Source organism: Hyla sarda, chromosome 4 (genome assembly GCF_029499605.1).
Source record: "Hyla sarda isolate aHylSar1 chromosome 4, aHylSar1.hap1, whole genome shotgun sequence".
NCBI classification, from domain to species: domain Eukaryota; kingdom Metazoa; phylum Chordata; class Amphibia; order Anura; family Hylidae; genus Hyla; species Hyla sarda.
The window spans coordinates 44,610,413-44,628,010 of NC_079192.1; the positions used below are offsets into that span (position 1 = coordinate 44,610,413).

General features: G+C 45.4%; 1 protein-coding gene across 3 annotated transcripts in view; it reads right to left on the reverse strand.

Annotated features, from left to right (window-relative positions):
* Window positions 1–1,794: 1,794 nt before the first annotated feature.
* Window positions 1,795–17,598, reverse strand: part of LPAR2 (lysophosphatidic acid receptor 2) — a 68,633-nt gene continuing 52,829 nt past the window's right edge. For all 3 annotated transcript variants that reach the window (XM_056570692.1, XM_056570691.1, XM_056570693.1), the window contains exon 3: window positions 1,795–2,093. In XM_056570692.1, coding sequence (XP_056426667.1) covers window positions 1,795–2,093 — 299 coding nt within the window. The remainder of the gene's footprint in view (window positions 2,094–17,598) is intronic.

Below are 17,598 nucleotides of genomic sequence, written 5' to 3' on the forward strand. Positions count from 1 at the left end.
GGCACCAAGTATATACGAAGTGCCGACCCTACTTCAGCAACAGCTGTAACCCCAGACCCAGCCCATGGACAAGAGTGGTGCCATTTCTCATACAACTCCTTAAAGGGGTACTCCGCTGCCCCAGTGTTCGGAACATTTTGTTTTGAATGCTTGGAGCGGGCGGCGGGGGTTGTGACAACGTTACGTCACCTCCAATAGACTTTCATTGAGGGGGCGTGGAGTAATGTAACAAGGGGTGTGGCAGTGACATCACCACCCCACTAAAAGAACGCCAGGTGCTGCACAGAGATTGTGGCGGGACCCCCGTGATCAGACATCTTATCTCCTATCCTTTGGATAAGGTATAAGATGTCTAGGGGCGGAGTACCCCTTTAACGTAGATATGCCGCTTCATATCTTCAGTCACCTAAACATATATTGTCCTCTTCTGACCACTTTTCTTTAAAGGGGTTATCCAGTGTCTAGTTTTAGGGGGTCCCCCCTTGATCTCAAGAACAGGGTCCAACTCCTCCCAGAGTACTCTGCCCCCCACCTTCCAAAGTGTACTAGTCTCTACAGTGAAGGGCCACTCGTCCTGCTTCAGTCGGTGATTGGCTAAGCAACACATCACTGCAGTGACTAGTACACCTTGGAAGGCGGGGGCCATATTGCACGGCAAGGACCCATTCAGGAGACTGCAGGGACCCCCCCACGATCTCCAGACCATTACATGGATAGCCCCTTTAACATGTCAATTTACAGCACATTTTTCTCAGATTTACATAGGTTCTCTGTCTGAAAGTCTGACCTCTGAGACCCCAACAATGATGGGACACTGCTCGGGTGTATGGATGGCTGTATACGCTACTGCTGCTCATCCCACAACGATGGCCTATCCTAGCGTCATCAGTGTTTAAGACCCAGAAAACCCCTTTATGTAGACAGTGTACTTCTTGCTCATAGTCCAGCTTGTACCCTAAACAACTGGAATATTATATAAAAACAAAATCTACATAAAAAAAAATGTCTATAGCAACCAATCTTTTTTGGGTTATTATTTTAGATTCGATTGGTTGCCGGGGGCAACAACAGTGCTTTGAGTTGTTTTGCACTTGTATTTCCAGAAGCTGGATTTGGGGCACCATGACAAAAAGTGTATAGACCACCTGGATCAGTTCCATTAGGGTGTAGCAACCTTTATAAAGAGTCTTGCTACCATGTGTTCTGCAACAATCTGACTCCACAACCATCACCAACATTTTGCCTTGTATGATCTTTGCATGTAGGGTTCATACTCTTTATAAAGCGTCTTCTGCCATGATTCCACCATGGAGGATCAAGGAACTATAAGCCACGTCAACCTTCAGTGGATCATATATTCTACTGAAAAAAGATTCATATCTTTCCAGTTTATTCCCCAAAAATGATATCGCTCACTTTCATTATATTATCTAAAATCTTCTTCTTTCTCCTCTCTTTAAAATAACTTATGTACATGTCCTTAATAGGCATCCTAAGGCCTCACCTAATTCAGAAGACATCAGTGCGCTTTATTGTTCTAGATTCACTGAGCTCAGATGCTGAGGTAAGATGACTTCTCCTTGGATCAGTGACAATAATTCATCCCATCATAAAGGAATTTATGGGGAAAGCCAAGGAAAATTGTTCTGTCCCAGTTATTATCATCTACTCAGTCTAATAGTGATTTCTCCCCATGGGTTATCAATGGTGCCCATTGTACCACAGTAGCACCTTCTCCATGGGATGCAGTCCTGGTGACCAAGGAGTTAATTCAGAGTCGGCACCAAAGTGGTTTTATAGTGTGGAATCCCGAACCATATGTCCATTGTCAGCCAATATTCTCCTCTCCGTATTCGTTGACTTGACGGAAGGTGAGTACTTGGACCCTCGATTGCAGCAGAAGCAAAGGATCTGCTTAAAGGTAGCCCTCATCTCATTGTCTCTGTAGGAGTACACGATGGGATTGATGACGGAGTTGATCTCAGCGAGGAGCAGGAAGTATTTCTCAACAGCCAGGACATTGCAGCTTTTGCACCCCAAGCCGTCCAGAAGGAGAACAATTTGGCCTGGAGTCCAGCAGATCACAAAGGCACCTAGAAGAGATAGTGAAGACAGGTGTAAGAATTGGAGATAATAACAGCAATATAATCAATGTACACACAATATAAACAATGTATGATGTAAGTGTAAAGGTGCCCATACACATTCAATAGTTGTCAACCTAATTCTTGTTAGAATCCTTTGTAAAAAGGAGGCATGAACCAACTACTACCTGCCGGGGTAGGAGTAGGATATTCAGTATACGTGTAAACTAGCAGTTGATGGGGGACTGATTGGAGGTACCCCGCTGTTAGGGGCAGCGCTCCGGATATTCATTCTGGCCGTGAGCGCCCCCTCTCCCGTCATGCTTGGTCCCAGGACTTGCTGTGTGGGACGTTCCCACCAGCGTGTCCCAGGCATTGCTAGGGACAACGCTCTGGCCATTCTATCCAACTGTGAGCGCCCCCCGATCTAGTGCCTGCGGTGGCTCCGGGACTCGCTATGCGGAACACGCCTGCATACGAGTCCTGGATGTCTCCTCACCTCCTGCTGTCCCCGGTCCTTCTGCTTCACCGGCGCACACCGGTGTTGCTAGATTTAAAGGGCCAGTACGCCCATAATTGGTCACCTGCTGGGCGGACTCTATATAAGTCCCGCACCTCCCCATCATGGTGCCGGATCTTCGTGTCTTGTGCCTTAGAGAAATCGTTATGTATAGTGTGCCATATTTGTGTTCCTGACCTCTAGCCTGTGACTTGACCTTGCTCCTTTGCTGCCTGCCTTCTGACCTGTGCTTCTTCCTGACTACGCTAACCATCTGTGCCAAGTTCCATCTGGGCAACCTGTGTGGACGGATCTTACCAGGGGTAGGGATCTGGATGTCAACTGCTGCTGCAAGTCCATCCTGCTTTGCGGCGGGCTCTGGTGAAAACCAGCAGCACCTTATACTCTGCTCCCTCGTGCGGTTCAGCCATTGTTCACACAGGTCAGCGGATCCACTACTCAGCCGTCACAGTAAGATCGTAACATCTGCTTAATAGTAAGTATTGTAGAACCAAGACCACTTCATAAATACTGTAAATAAAATATTAGAAAGCGGCACTCACCAGGGAGGAGAGATAAAATCTTCAACGCTTTATTACAATCATTAAAACATCATGCGGTTTCGGCACTTCAGCAGAGGAAGGAGACAAGATATGGTTAAAGCCTCACAAAGCACATTATGACATGAAGTAGCTACCGCTATCCTTAACCATATCTTCTCTCCTCCCTCTGCTGAAGTGCCAAAGCCGCATGATGTTTTAATGATTGTAATAAAGCATTGAAGATTTTATCTCTCCTACCTGATGAGTGCCACTTTCTAATATCTACTAATTCTTGTTAGGTTGATGGCTCTTTCACCCGTCCTCCCCATATAAATGCACACTCCGTTTGGCTGAGGAGGTATGTGTTTTCAGTGGGAAGGGGGAAATAAACCAAAGCCACCTCTAGTGGTAACTTATCTACCTCTTAAAATTCAACATGTCTTTTGACATCATCTGTCGGGGAAGAGTCAACAAACCCCAATATACATAGTCTGCTGGTCCCACCAAAATCGACAGCTTTGGACAATTTTGCTTTTATGTGTCTGAAAATCTTAATATAGTACAGATGGCAACACCATGAAGGACCCTTCATCCGCAATATGAAGAATACAATCACCTACTTTTGAGCATAGTCAAAGCACATAGTACATTTTTGGGTAATAACTTTGCCATACATTGTCAAAACTCTATGCGCCAATAGGTCTGGATGTGGCTCTGTTTGTTTGTGGGCCCAAAGTGGCACAATTCGGATGTAAATGAAGAAGGTGTGTTCCATACATCACTTTAGGACAGTCAGGCACCATGAGTGCCATTTCATAAGAGGTTGATCCTGTTCTATATTATACGACGACTCAAGGTTATAGCCTATGAAAAGTATTGTTAGCTCCCACCTTTTCCAACCACTACATAGCCCAGTTCTTAGCTCTTTAAGGGGTATTCCGGCCAAATACATCTTATTCCCTATCCAAAGAATAGGGGATAAGATGTCTAATCGCGGGAGGTCCGCCGCTGGGACCCCCGCGATCTCCGTGCAGCACCCGCATTCTATGCGGGGCTGCGTCTCCAGTCTCGGAAACCTCCTTGTTTCCGGGATTGGAGAAGTGACGTCATGAATGGAGGGCGTGTGGCGTGAAGTCCCAGCGGCGAGCCCCCCGCGATCAGACATCTCATCCCCTATCCTTTGGATAGGGGATAACATATATTTGGCCGGAACACCCCTTTAAACAGATATAGAGGTAGACATTTTCTTCTGGATGCCAGGTATTTATGGGAGATCTTGTCTGCTCACTGGATCTGACTGGCTCCAAGGTCCACCCAAGGGTTTATGAAAAAAAGATCCTATTGTACTTGGCACGCTTACATGATCCATAAAAACAAGTCTCTACCCACAATACTTCTCAATATCAGGAAACTTATCGAAAACATCATGATCCCACATCTGCTCCCATAAAAGTCCATGATGACTAGAGCGCTATTCTTATTTAAAGCAGTGCTCCCATGTGGGTGACGCCAAGAGCGTTCCTAATGGTGTTACACCATGTACCGAAAGTTTTTTGCACCACTTAATAATTCTCTATTTTTCCATTGCATAACTCATATGGAAAATATTCAGAATGTGGGTAAGAATGTCTCCAATAAGCCTGAATACATCAAGAGATGAAGAGACTGGGAAGTAATTGGTCACAGAGCCTTTTTCTCCTCTATGGCCTTTGACCTTCATTTCTCCGGCATCTAAACCTGTTTATTGGTCACACCCCAATGACTTGTTCTCGGAAAGTTAACTAGAGTCAACTCTGTCCTATAAAATGGGTGTGTGCCAGAGTCCAGCAAAACCGGAGTTAAATGTAATTAATCCACCCTTGATGCTGAATGTCCTATATATGCTCCAGATTGAGGGCTCCTACACGTCTAGCTGTTGGGCCCTATATGTTGTGTAATGTAGCATTTAATGAGCTTCTTATGACTAACTAAAGCTGGTCATTCACAAAGGAGCACACTGTCAGCAGAAATATTTCTGCTAAACCCTGATGTGCAAGCACACTTTGCTTGGCTGAGCATGCATGTGTACTAAATGGGGAGAAAGCTATTGTCAGACTCCTCCGGCAGCAGCTTAAAAAAAATCTCAATCCTTCTTTGCCATTGTGTTAAAGGGGTATTCCGGGATTTTTTTTTTTATTTGACTATGCTACACGGGCTTTAAAGTTAGTGTAGTTCATAATATAGTGTCTAGAGTTGAGCGAATTTACAGTAAATTGGCTCATAGCGAACCTCGCAGCTCGGCTGTTGATTACTTTAGTCTGCATAAATTAATTCAGCTTTCCAAGGGCTCCAGTTGCCTGAAAAAGGTGGATACAGACCTAGGAGACCTAAGACTGTCATCTCAGACTTTTCCAGGCAACCAGAGTCCTTGGAAAACTGAACTAATTTACGCAGACTAAAGTAATCGACAGCCGAGCTGCGAGGTTCGCTATGAGCCAATTTACTGTAAATTCGCTCAACTCTAATAATGTCTGTACCTGGGGTTTATGGTGGTCTCGCAATTCTTCTGTGATTTTTGCCCCAATGTTTATTTTTAACATAATACAAAATAAGTGACATCTCAAGTTTTGTCAGGTTGGGGTGCGCCCCGAGACACAACATCACTAGTCAGGCGTCCAAAGGGAACCTGTCTGCTTCAATGCGTAGAGCGACCACTGGGTGGGAGGGAGATCATTCTGCAGTGAATTGTAGTTTTGCAACAGCTGGAGGCACCCTGGTTAGAAAACACTAGTCTATTACATGGAAGGGATCATAGGTGTATTTCAATGGGTGGGGTGGCTGATGTGTGGGAGGAGAAATAAAGACCTCAAACCTACAAACAAGATGTCATGGGACTTGTAGTTTGAGGGAACAAACTCCAACAGGAAATAGCCAGTTTACAAAAAGTGCCCTAAGTAAAAACACAGTAAGAAGCAAAAGTAGCAAAATTGCATTTTTTTCCCAATTTCTCCTGATTATTATTATTTTATATTATTATTATTATTATTTTTTTTTGCGGTACATGTTATGGTAAAATGAAAAGCGTCCTTGTAAAGTAGAATTGTACAAAAAGATAAATAAATAAAAAACAAGCCCTACTATGGATCTGTGGATGGAAAAGTAAAAAGAGTAATGTCTCTTAGAAGGCGAGGAGGGGAAAAAAACAAAAAGGGGAAAAAGAAAAAGGAAAATTGGCCCTTGTCCTCAAGGTCAAAATGGGCTGTGTCCTTATTAAGTACGGCCATTGTTCACAGCAAACAAGTGATACATTGTATTCGTTCCCTTTGGATGGCTATGAGAGATACCATGTGAATACAAATTTGCATCTGTTCCAGTGTTTCGCAAGCGGGGTGCCTCCAGCTGTTGCAAAACTACAACTCCCAGCATGCTGGGAGTTGTAGTTTTGCAACAGCTGGAGACACCCTGGTTGGGATACAAAGTACCGGGTGTATGTAGGTGCCCTTGCACCCTCTTAGTGGTTCACGTATATGACGTCAATCTGCCGGGTCATTATTTTGCTGAATATTCCTTTTCTTTCAGTGGATGTACAATTGTTTTTGTTTTTCTAGATTTTGCCTTCGTGTCAGTATCCAGGCCTGGCGTGCCAAGGTTTGTCCGTATGTGTCACCGCGCGGTGACGCTGAGTCACTCCTATATGAAAGCAACATGGGGCGCTGCTTGTCTCCAGCTGTGCAAACATTTCGGTCACTTATTCCCTGTGATGCAGAACCCTGCTCTTAAAATCCAGATGTTTCAACTTATTCTGCCTGGCATCGTCTCATAGCAGGCGCCACATGGTCACGCTGACCAGTGGAGCCATATATACTGTTCCCTATACACAATAGACCAGTGTTTCCCAACCAGGGTGCCTCCAGCTGTTGCAAAACTACAACTCCCAGCATGCCCGGACAGCCAACGGCTGTCCGGGCATGCTGGGAGTGGTAGTTTTGCAACAGCTGGAGGCACCATAGTTGAGAAATACTGCAATAGACATGGTAGGAGAACATGTATGGGGACAGGGGAGATTTATCAAAACCTGTGCAAAGGAAAAGTTGCCCAGTTGCCCATAGCAACCAATCAGATCGCTTCTTTCACTTTGCAGAGGCCTTGTTAAAAATGAAAGAAGCGATCTGATTGGTTGCTATGGGCAACTGGACAACTTTTCCTCTGGATAGGTTTTGATAAATCTCTATTATGGGGGAGATTTATCAAAACTTGTTCAGAGGAAAAGTTGCCCAGTTGCCCATAGCAACCAATCAGATTTCTTCTTTCATTTTGCAGAGGCCTTGTTAAAAATGAAAGAAGAGAGCTGATTGGTTGCTATGGGCAACTGGGCAACTTTTCCTTTGCACAGGTTTTGATAAATCTCCCTATATGTCTACTTGAGGGATAGTGTGGCTGGGTATGCAGCTATGGACTCCAAAGAACACTACACAGAGAAATTTCACCCCCCAAAAAATCCTTTAATGGTCTATTCACACGTACAGTATTCTGCGCAGATTTGATGCGCAGGATTTTCTGCTGCAGTTTTCAATGTAAACTGAATGACGGAACACAGCATGAAATCCTGCGCATCAAATCTGTGCATCAAATCTGCGCAAAATACTGTATGTGTAAATAGACCCTAAAGGGGTGTAAAAAAAAAAACTTTTTTATTTCTATTTAAAAATCTGAATCCTTACAGTACTTATCAGCTGCTGCATGCTCCACAGGAAGTTGTGTAGTACTTTTCTGTCTGACCACAATGCTTGCACAATGCTCTCTGCTGACACCTCTGTCCATGTTAGGAACTGTCCAGAGCAGGAGAGGTTTGCTATGGGAATTTTTTGCTCCTGCCCCAGACCAAGGGAACTGGTACCGTATTTATCGGCGTATAACACGCACTTTTTAGGCTAAAATTTTTAGCCTAAAGTCTGTGTGCGTGTTATACGCCGATACACCCCCAGGAAAGGCAGGGGGAGAGAGGCCGTCGCTGCCCGCTTCTCTCCCCCTGCCTTTCCTGGGGTCTAGAGCGCTGCTGTCGGCCCTTTTCACCCCCTGGTTATCGGTGGCCCGGTGGCATAATTACCTGAGTCCGGTCCGCGCTGCTCCACTGCTCCAGGCCTCCGTCGTGCTTCCCCGGCGTCATTGCTATGCGCTGAACGGCGCGGCGCATGACGTCAGAGCGCCGCGCCGTGCATAGCAACGACGCTGGGGACGCACGACGGAGGCCTGGAGCAGCGCGGACCGGACTCAGGTAATTATGCCACCGGGGATAGGGGGAGGCAACGGGGCAGCAGCGCCGGAAATGGGTGCCGCTGCCCCTTCTCTCCCCCTGGCTGTCGGCGCCGCTTCTCTCCCCCTGGCTATCGGCGCCGGCGCCGATAGTCAGGGGGACAGAACGGGCAGCGGCGCCGATAACCAGGGGGTGAGAAGGGCCGACAGCAGCGCTCTAGACCCCAGGAAAGGCAGGGGGAGAGAAGCGGGCAGCGACGGCCTCTCTCCCCCTGCCTTTCCTGGGGGTATATCGGGGTATACACGTGCACACACGCACCCTCATTTTTTCATGGATATTTGGGTAAAAAACTTTTTTTACCCAAATATCCGTGGTAAAATGAGGGTGCGTGTTATAGGCCGGTGCGTGGTATACCCCGATAAATACGGTAATTATAAAACCCTGAACGGGGGAGGCAATGGGGCAGCGGCGACGGTCTCTGGCCAGGACGGTTCGGTGGGGGTGCCAGAGACCGCCGCCAGCTTCTCTCCACCTGCCTGTCCTGAGTCCTATCACCGCCGCCGCTGCCCCGTTGCCTCCACCATTCCCGGTTTTATAATTACCTGTTCCCGGGGTCCGCTCTACTTCTGTCTCCGCCGCCGTCGTCCTGAGCTGTCACTGTGCCCAATGACGGTGACGTCGCGTTGAGGATGTCACTCGTCATTGCGCTGCGCAGCGCACAGTGTAACACAGGACGGCGCAGGAGCCAGAAATAGCGCGGACCCCGGGCCACGGGAAAAGGTAATTATAAAACCAGGGATGGGGGAGGCAATGGGGCAGCGGCGGCGGTGGTCTCTGGCCGGGGCGGTGTGGTGGGGGGTGCGGCGCAGTGCGGTGGTGAGGGGTGCTGTGCAGCGTGGTGGTGTGGGGTGCGGCGCGGTGCATTATCGGATTATCGGCAAGGTAATTGCCGATAACGTCCCAAATCGTGAATTTCAGCCGATAATATCGGCCAAACCGATAATCGGTCGATCCCTACTACCAACCAAAGTCATGTATAGGCTGGGTTCACACCACATTTTTGTAATACAGTTCCCGTATCAGGTTTTTGATTAAAAAAAACGGATTCCTCAAAACCGGACTAAACTGTATCCAAACGTGTGTACAAATTTTTATCCGCATACAGTTTTTATAAAGTTTTTAACTTTTCATTCCATTATGAATAAAATTTTTGATTGATTGAAATTACAAGAAAAAAACTGTGCAAAGTCAAAAATCGTGTGGTGAAAACCGGATGGAACCGCACATACGCTCTGTATGGTTCCCATTGACTCCCATGTAAAAAAAAAATATATATATACGTTAGTTACGTTTCAATACGGTTTTTCACCCGGACCAAAAACCATGGTAGGCTACGGTTTTGGGTACGGGAAAAAAAACGTACAGGATGCAAAACTGACACAACCGGATGCATCTTTTGGCATACGGTTTTCAATACAGTTCCGTACGGTTTTCAAAGTGAAAACGTATATGAGAACTGTATTGCAAAAACGTGGTGTGAACCCAGCATTACAAAGCAAAAAGCAGCTTTGGTCATTTTGAGGGAGGGCAAAACAAAATTGATAGGGTAAGTACAGTCATGGCCGTAAATGTTTCAAAATGAAATTTTTCAAGAAAATGAAGTATTTCTCACAGAAAAGGATTGCAGTAACACATGTTTTGCTATACACATGTTTATTCCCTTTGTGTGTATTGGAACTAAACCAAAAAAGGGAGGAAAAAAAGGCAAATTGGACACAATGGCCCAGATTTATCAAGCTGTGTGAGAGAAAAAATTGAGTGATTTTCCCACAGCGACCAATCACAGCTCAGGTAACTAGCTGAGGTAAAGTGAAAGCTGAGCTGTGATTGACTGCTGTGAGAAAATCACTCCACTTTTTCTCTCACACAGTTTGATAAATCTGGGTCAATGTCCCAACAAACTCCAAAAATGGGCGGGATAAAATTATTGGCACCCTTAACTTAATATTTGGTCGCACACCCTGTGGAAAAAATAACTGAAATCAGTGGCTTCCTATAACTATCAATAAGCTTCTTACACCTCTCAGTCGGAATGTTGGACCACTCTTCCTTTGCAAACTGCTCCAGGTCTCTCTTATTGGAAGGCGCCTTTTCCCAACAGCAATTTTAAGATCTCTCCACATGTGATCAATGGGATTTAGATCTGGACTCATTGCAGCCACTTCAGAACTCTCCAGCGCTTTGTTGCCATCCATTTCTGGGGGCTTTTTGACGTATGTTTGGGGTCATTGTCCTGCTGGAAGACCCAAGATCTCGGACCCAAACCCAGTTTTATGACACTGGGCTGTACAGTGCGACCCAAAATCCATTGGTAATCCTCAGATTTCATGATGCCTTGTTCACATTCAAGGCACCAAGTGCCAGAGGCAGCAAAACATCTCCAAAATATCATTGACCCTCCACCATATTTCACTGTAGGTACTGTGTTCTTTTCTTTGTAGGCCTCATTCCGTTTTCGGTAAACAGTAGAATGATGTACTTTACCAAAAAGCTCTATCTTGGTCTCATCTGTCCACAAGACGTTTTCCCAGAAGGATTTTGGCTTACTCAAGTTACTCAAGTTCAAACTAAGTGAACTTCTCTCCTTTTTATCTGCTTTTCAGGTGTGATTTATATATTGTCCACACCTGTTACTTGCCCCAGGTGAGTTTAAAGGAACATCACATGCTTGAAACAATCTTATTTTTCCACAATTTTGAAAGGGTGCCAATAATTTTGTGCAGCCCATTTTTGGAGTTTGGTGACATTATGTCCAATTTGCTTTTTTTCCTCCCTTTTTTTGGTTTAGTTCCAATACACAGAAAGGGAATAAACATGTGTATAACAAAACATGTGTTACTGCAATCCTTTTCTGTGAGAAATACTTCATTTTCTTAAAAAATGTCAGGGGTGCCAACATTTACGGCCATGACTGTATATTACAGATTACTGTTGTGCCCCGTCGGAAAAGATCCGCTAGGGCTTTTTTTTTTTCTTTGCCTTTAATGTACGTTATCCGGATGGGGCACAACGGGCAACAACAGGTCCCATTTAATATCATGGGGTCTGTCGGGCGCTGTAGTTTTTTGATGGGAGAGAAAAAGACATTGCATGATGTATTTTTCCCCCGCTATTCTCTCCGCGTTCCTGACGTCAGTGTGAAAGGAGCCTTAGGCTAAGTTAACACTGTGGAGTTTCTGAGCAGAATTTCTGCTGGAGATCGAGCCGGCGGCACTAGGACCGCGCGGACTGCATTGCCATCCCCATTTCTGGGTGGATCTTTTGGGAGATCTGCTCAGAAATGCATTGACATCTATGGGGACGGCAATGCGGTCCTAGTGCCTAGTACAGTGTGAACTCAGCCTTAGGGTCTATTCACACAATCTATTCACGCTAGCAGAATTCTGCCTCAAATTAAAGCCCATAGACTTCTATGGGATTCTGCACTCCCATTCAACCTTCTGAAATTCCGCAAGCGGAATTTCAGAAGGTTGAATGGGAGTGCGGAATCCCATAGAAGTCTATGGGCTTTAATTTAAAGGGGTTATCCAGGAAAAAAACTTTTTATATATATATCAACTGGCTCCAGAAAGTTAAACAGATTTGTAAATTACTTCTATTAAAAAAATCTTAATCCTTTCAGTACTTATGAGCTTCTGAAGTTGAGTTGTTCTTTTCTTTCTAAGTGCTCTCTGATGACACGTGTCTCGGGAACCGCCCAGTTTAGAAGAGGTTTGCTATGGGGATTTGCTTCTAAACTGGGCGGTTCCCAAGACACGCGTGATCAGAGAGCACTTAGAAAGAAAAGAACAACTCACTTTCAGAAGCTCATAAGTACTGAAAGGAGAAGTAATTTACGAATCTGTTTAACTTTCTGGAGCCAGTTTATAATTGAAAAAAAGTTTTTTTCCGGATAAACCCTTTAAGGCGGAATTCTTACTTTGCGATGCTGAGCAAAAATTTTAAAACTTCACAACGCCGGGAAATTTGATGACTTTGGTGACTTTGTTTAGCTATCCCTGCGTTCCCCATAGAAAATGCATACTGGCTGGAATGTACTTGTGTCTATAGGAAGCGGAGCATCTGGGACACGTCTCCAGTGGGACTTATCTCCCAAGGAATCTGATCCCACACGCCCAATCCAAGAGCCGTCCTATCCCCACACACCGGCCCATCTGGTCTTATGCTGTGGAATCTTTTTGACAAACTGAACCCAGGTGACACAAATGAGCGGGAAAACTGCAGGCAGGACCTTGTCTGGCGGGGTCACGGAGGATACCCCAAATGAGAACGTCTGGATGAAAGGAAACAGGAGGGGGACAGACATGAATAGAACATGACGGAAGACATCTGGAGAAATAAATCCCACAAACACAGCTGCTGCGTCTCCTCACACCACTGCCTGCTCCCCAGTGACTCTAGAAAGGAGGATCTCTCCACAATCTCCTCAGATAAGGCAAGAATGCGGCTTGAGGGAAAAGTTCAGGCTTTGTCCATTCAGCAGTATATGAGCTCCAGGCTCCCGAGTCAGCAGAACATGTTACAATCTAGGAAGATCGTATAGGTGCCAATACACCTTAAAGGGGTACTCTGGTGGGAAACTATTTTATTTTATTTTATTTTTTATTTTTTTTAAATAAACTGGTGCCAGAAATTTAAACAGATTTGTTAATTACTTCTATATAAAAATCTTAATCCTTCCAGTACTTATCAGCTGCTGTATGATTCACAGGAAGTTGTCTAGTTCTTTTCTGTCTGACCACAGTGCTCTCTGCTGACACCTCTGTCCATGTCGGGAACTGTCCAGAGCAGGAGAGGTTTGCTATGGAGATTTGCTCCTGCTCTGGACAGTTCCTGACATTGATAGAGAGCACTGTGGTCAGACAGAAAAGAAATTCAAAAAGAAAAGAACTTCCTGTGGAGCATACAGCAGCTGATAAGTACTGGAAGGGTTATGATTTTTAAATAGAAGTCATTTACAAAACTGTTTAACTTTCTGGCACCAGTTGATTTAAAAAAAAAATAATGTTTTTCACCAGAGTACCCCTTTAAACTACCATATACATGCTTGGCTGACCGTGAATGTGTTGTCATTGGGAAGAGGAGAGAAAGGCACTGCCAGACACCACTGCCTGATTTAGGGTGCGTTCACACGCTTTTTGTTTTTGCAGGTTTTCCGCTGCGTATTTGAAAGGGGCTTCTCGGCTGGCCGCAGCAGATTTTTCACGGAGGAATTTCCGTTGCGGAAAATCCGCCGCAAGCCCACGTTGAAGTCAGTAGGGACTGCGGCGGATTTTCCGCAGCGTAAATTCCGCTGCGGAAAATCTGCTTCGGACAGCCGAGAAGAGCCCGCCCCCTTTCAAATACGCAGCGGAAAACCCGCAAAAACTAAAAGCGTGCGAACGCACCCTTAAAGGAGATCTCCGTCAGTGAGGAGCACGTGCTACAGCCGGCACGTGCTCCATTCATTCCTGTCGGAGTGCCGAAAAGACCCGAGTACAGCTCTCGGGCATGACCACCGCTCCCATAGGAATGGAGTGACTGCCGTCTACCGGTAGATGACGCGCGCTCCTCAGTGAGAGCGCCGGGGTCCCGTCCCAGTGATCGGCTACTGATTCACTATACTGTGTATAGGGGATAAGTTAGTTTTCTCTGGAGTACTCCTTTAACAAGCCTGATCGCTCCTAGGCTCCATGTTCACAATGCGGAATTTCTGCAATTCCGATATTCCGCCGTGTAAGCATAGCTTAAGAGAAATTGGGCTTGTTGAATCAGACAGTGCTGTCTGGCCGGAAATTGGGGCGGATATAATAATGGCGGCCTACAGGACTGTTAGGTCATATGGACATTATAGAGGAGTCCAAAATGGAGAGTTCTTATTTATTACAATGGCCAACAGAGACTATGTTTCCCAACCAGGGTGCCTCCAGCTGTTGCAAAAACTACAACTCCCAGCATGCCCGGACAGCCGAAGGCTGTCCGGGCATGCTGGGAGTTGTAGTTTTGCAACAAGACAGTCCCACTTGCCCACTTTTGGGTGGAATTTGTATAAACTCTGCCCTTTTGTAGTCCGGTTTACAGGACTATACCGTCATATAGGGATTTTTGTCAAGTATTATTTATCAGTGGTGTCCCGAGAAATAGTGGGGGGCATATCCAATGGAGACCTGCTGTAAATTAAAGAGGCTTTTTGAAAAGTATTCTAAAAAAAAAAATGAGGCAATACCAGACATGACCTATAGAAAAGAGAGGCGCTGTTTAGCAAAACAGGATTAACCCCTGTACAGTTCTATAACTCTATAAGTACTGAGACTACTGAGGCGCGGCCATGGACGATCCTACGGTAAACAGCAGTATACTGCGCAAATACACCGTACAGAGTTACACATCATAAGACAAGCTGCCCATGGTAGTCATAGTTAACCTAGACAGCGGAACAATTATCACTTCAGATCCCCCATACACATGAATGCTCATCTTGGCTGAGCGTTCATGTGACTGAATGGAAGGGGAGGGGGGTGGGGATAAGACACTTCTTCCTACACCTGGACCGGCTGTCTTCTCAGTCACTTGTGTGCAAAGAAAATAACAGCAAATGTATTGAAGTGGAGGCGGACAATAGATGCCGCCCCGTGCCTGGTGGGGCTGATCGTGTCACCCGTCCCCTCTTTATACTCTATCAGTTTCCTCATACAGAGGTTACAGCTGCCGGCGGCTGCTCACATTTCTCCAAATCAGACGCCTCAAGGCTAAATAACCTGTTCTTCCCTCCAAAAGTCTTCTCTGATCAGAACGGTGACAGGTTATTAATAGGAAATATTTAATGCTGCCATATACTTCTTATATGAATGACACTGTTCCTCCTGATCCCATCCATGCACATGAACGCTCAGCCCATCACTATTCTTCTGAAACCCCTTAATATATATACATGCACGCTCAGCCCATCACTATTCTTTCCGACCCCTCCATATACATGCACACTGAGAGAATAAATATTTTTTTTCGACCGTCTCCGTATATATGTACACTCATCCAGAACTATTCTTCCTGGCCCCCTCCATATACAATCTATTCTTCCTGACCCCCTCCATATACAATCTATTCTTCCTGACCCCCTCCATATACAATCTATTATTCCTGACCCCCTCCATATACAATCTATTCCTCCTGACCCCCTCCATATATAATCTATTCTTCCTGACCCCCTCCATATACAATCTATTCTTCCTGACCCCCTCCATATACAATCTATTATTCCTGACCCCCTCCATATACAATCTATTCCTCCTGACCCCCTCCATATATAATCTATTCTTCCTGACCCCCTCCATATACAATCTATTCTTCCTGACCCCCTCCATATACAATCTATTCTTCCTGACCCCCTCCATATACAATCTATTCCTCCTGACCCCCTCCATATACAATCTATTCCTCCTGACCCCCTCCATATACAATCTATTATTCCTGACCCCCTCCATATATAATCTATTCTTCCTGACCCCCTCCATATATAATCTATTCTTCCTGACCCCCTCCATATATAATCTATTCCTCCTGACCCCTCCATATACAATCTATTCCTCCCGACCCCCTCCATATACAATCTATTCCTCCTGACCCCTCCATATACAATCTATTCCTCCTGACCCCTCCATATACAATCTATTCCTCCTGACCCCCTCCATATACAATCTATTCCTCCTGACCCCCTCCATATATAATCTATTCTTCCTGACCCCTCCATATACAATCTATTCTTCCTGACCCCCTCCATATACAATCTATTCCTCCTGACCCCCTCCATATACAATCTATTCCTCCTGACCCCCTCCATATATAATCTATTCTTCCTGACCCCCTCCATATACAATCTATTCCTCCTGACCCCCTCCATATACAATCTATTCCTCCTGACCCCCTCCATATACAATCTATTCTTCCTGACCCCCTCCATATACAATCTATTCCTCCTGACCCCTCCATATACAATCTATTCCTCCTGGCCCCCTCCATATACAATCTATTCTTCCTGACCCCCTCCATATACAATCTATTCCTCCTGGCCCCCTCCATATACAATCTATTCCTCCTGACCCCCTCCATATACAATCTATTCCTCCTGAGCCCCTCCATATACAATCTATTCCTCCTGACCCCCTCTATATACAATCTATTCTTCCTGACCCCCTCCATATACAATCTATTCCTCCTGACCCCCTCCATATACAATCTATTCCTCCTGACCCCCTCCATATACAATCTATTCCTCCTGACCCCCTCCATATACAATCTATTCCTCCTGACCCCCTCCATATACAATCTATTCTTCCTGACCCCCTCCATATACAATCTATTCTTCCTGACCCCCTCCATATACAATCTATTCTTCCTGACCCCTCCATATATAATCTATTCTTCCTGACCCCCTCCATATACAATCTATTCTTCCTGACCCCCTCCATATACAATCTATTCTTCCAGACCCCCTCCATATACAATCTATTCTTCCTGACCCCCTCCATATACAATCTATTATTCCTGACCCCTCCATATATAATCTATTCTTCCTGACCCCCTCCATATACAACCTATTCCTCCTGACCCCCTCCATGTGTAATCTATTCTTCCTGACCCCCTCCATATATAATCTATTCCTCCTGACCCCCTCCATATACAATCTATTCCTCCTGACCCCTCCATATACAATCTATTATTCCTGACCCCCTCCATATACAATCTATTCCTCCTGACCCCCTCCATATACAATCTATTCCTCCTGACCCCCTCCATATACAATCTATTCTTCCTGACCCCCTTCATATACAATCTATTCCTCCTGACCCCCTCCATGTATAATCTATTCTTCCTGGCCCCCTCCATATACAATCTATTCCTCCTGACCCCTCCATATACAATCTATTCCTCCTGACCCCCTCCATATACAATCTATTCTTCCTGACCCCCTCCATATACAATCTATTCCTCCTGACCCCCTCCATATACAATCTATTCCTCCTGACCCCCTCCATATACAATCTATTCCTCCTGACCCCCTACATATACAATCTATTCTTCCTGAGCCCCTCCATATACAATCTATTATTCCTGACCCCCTCCATATACAATCTATTCCTCCTGACCCCCTCCATATACAATCTATTCTTCCTGACCCCCTCCATATACAAACTATTCTTC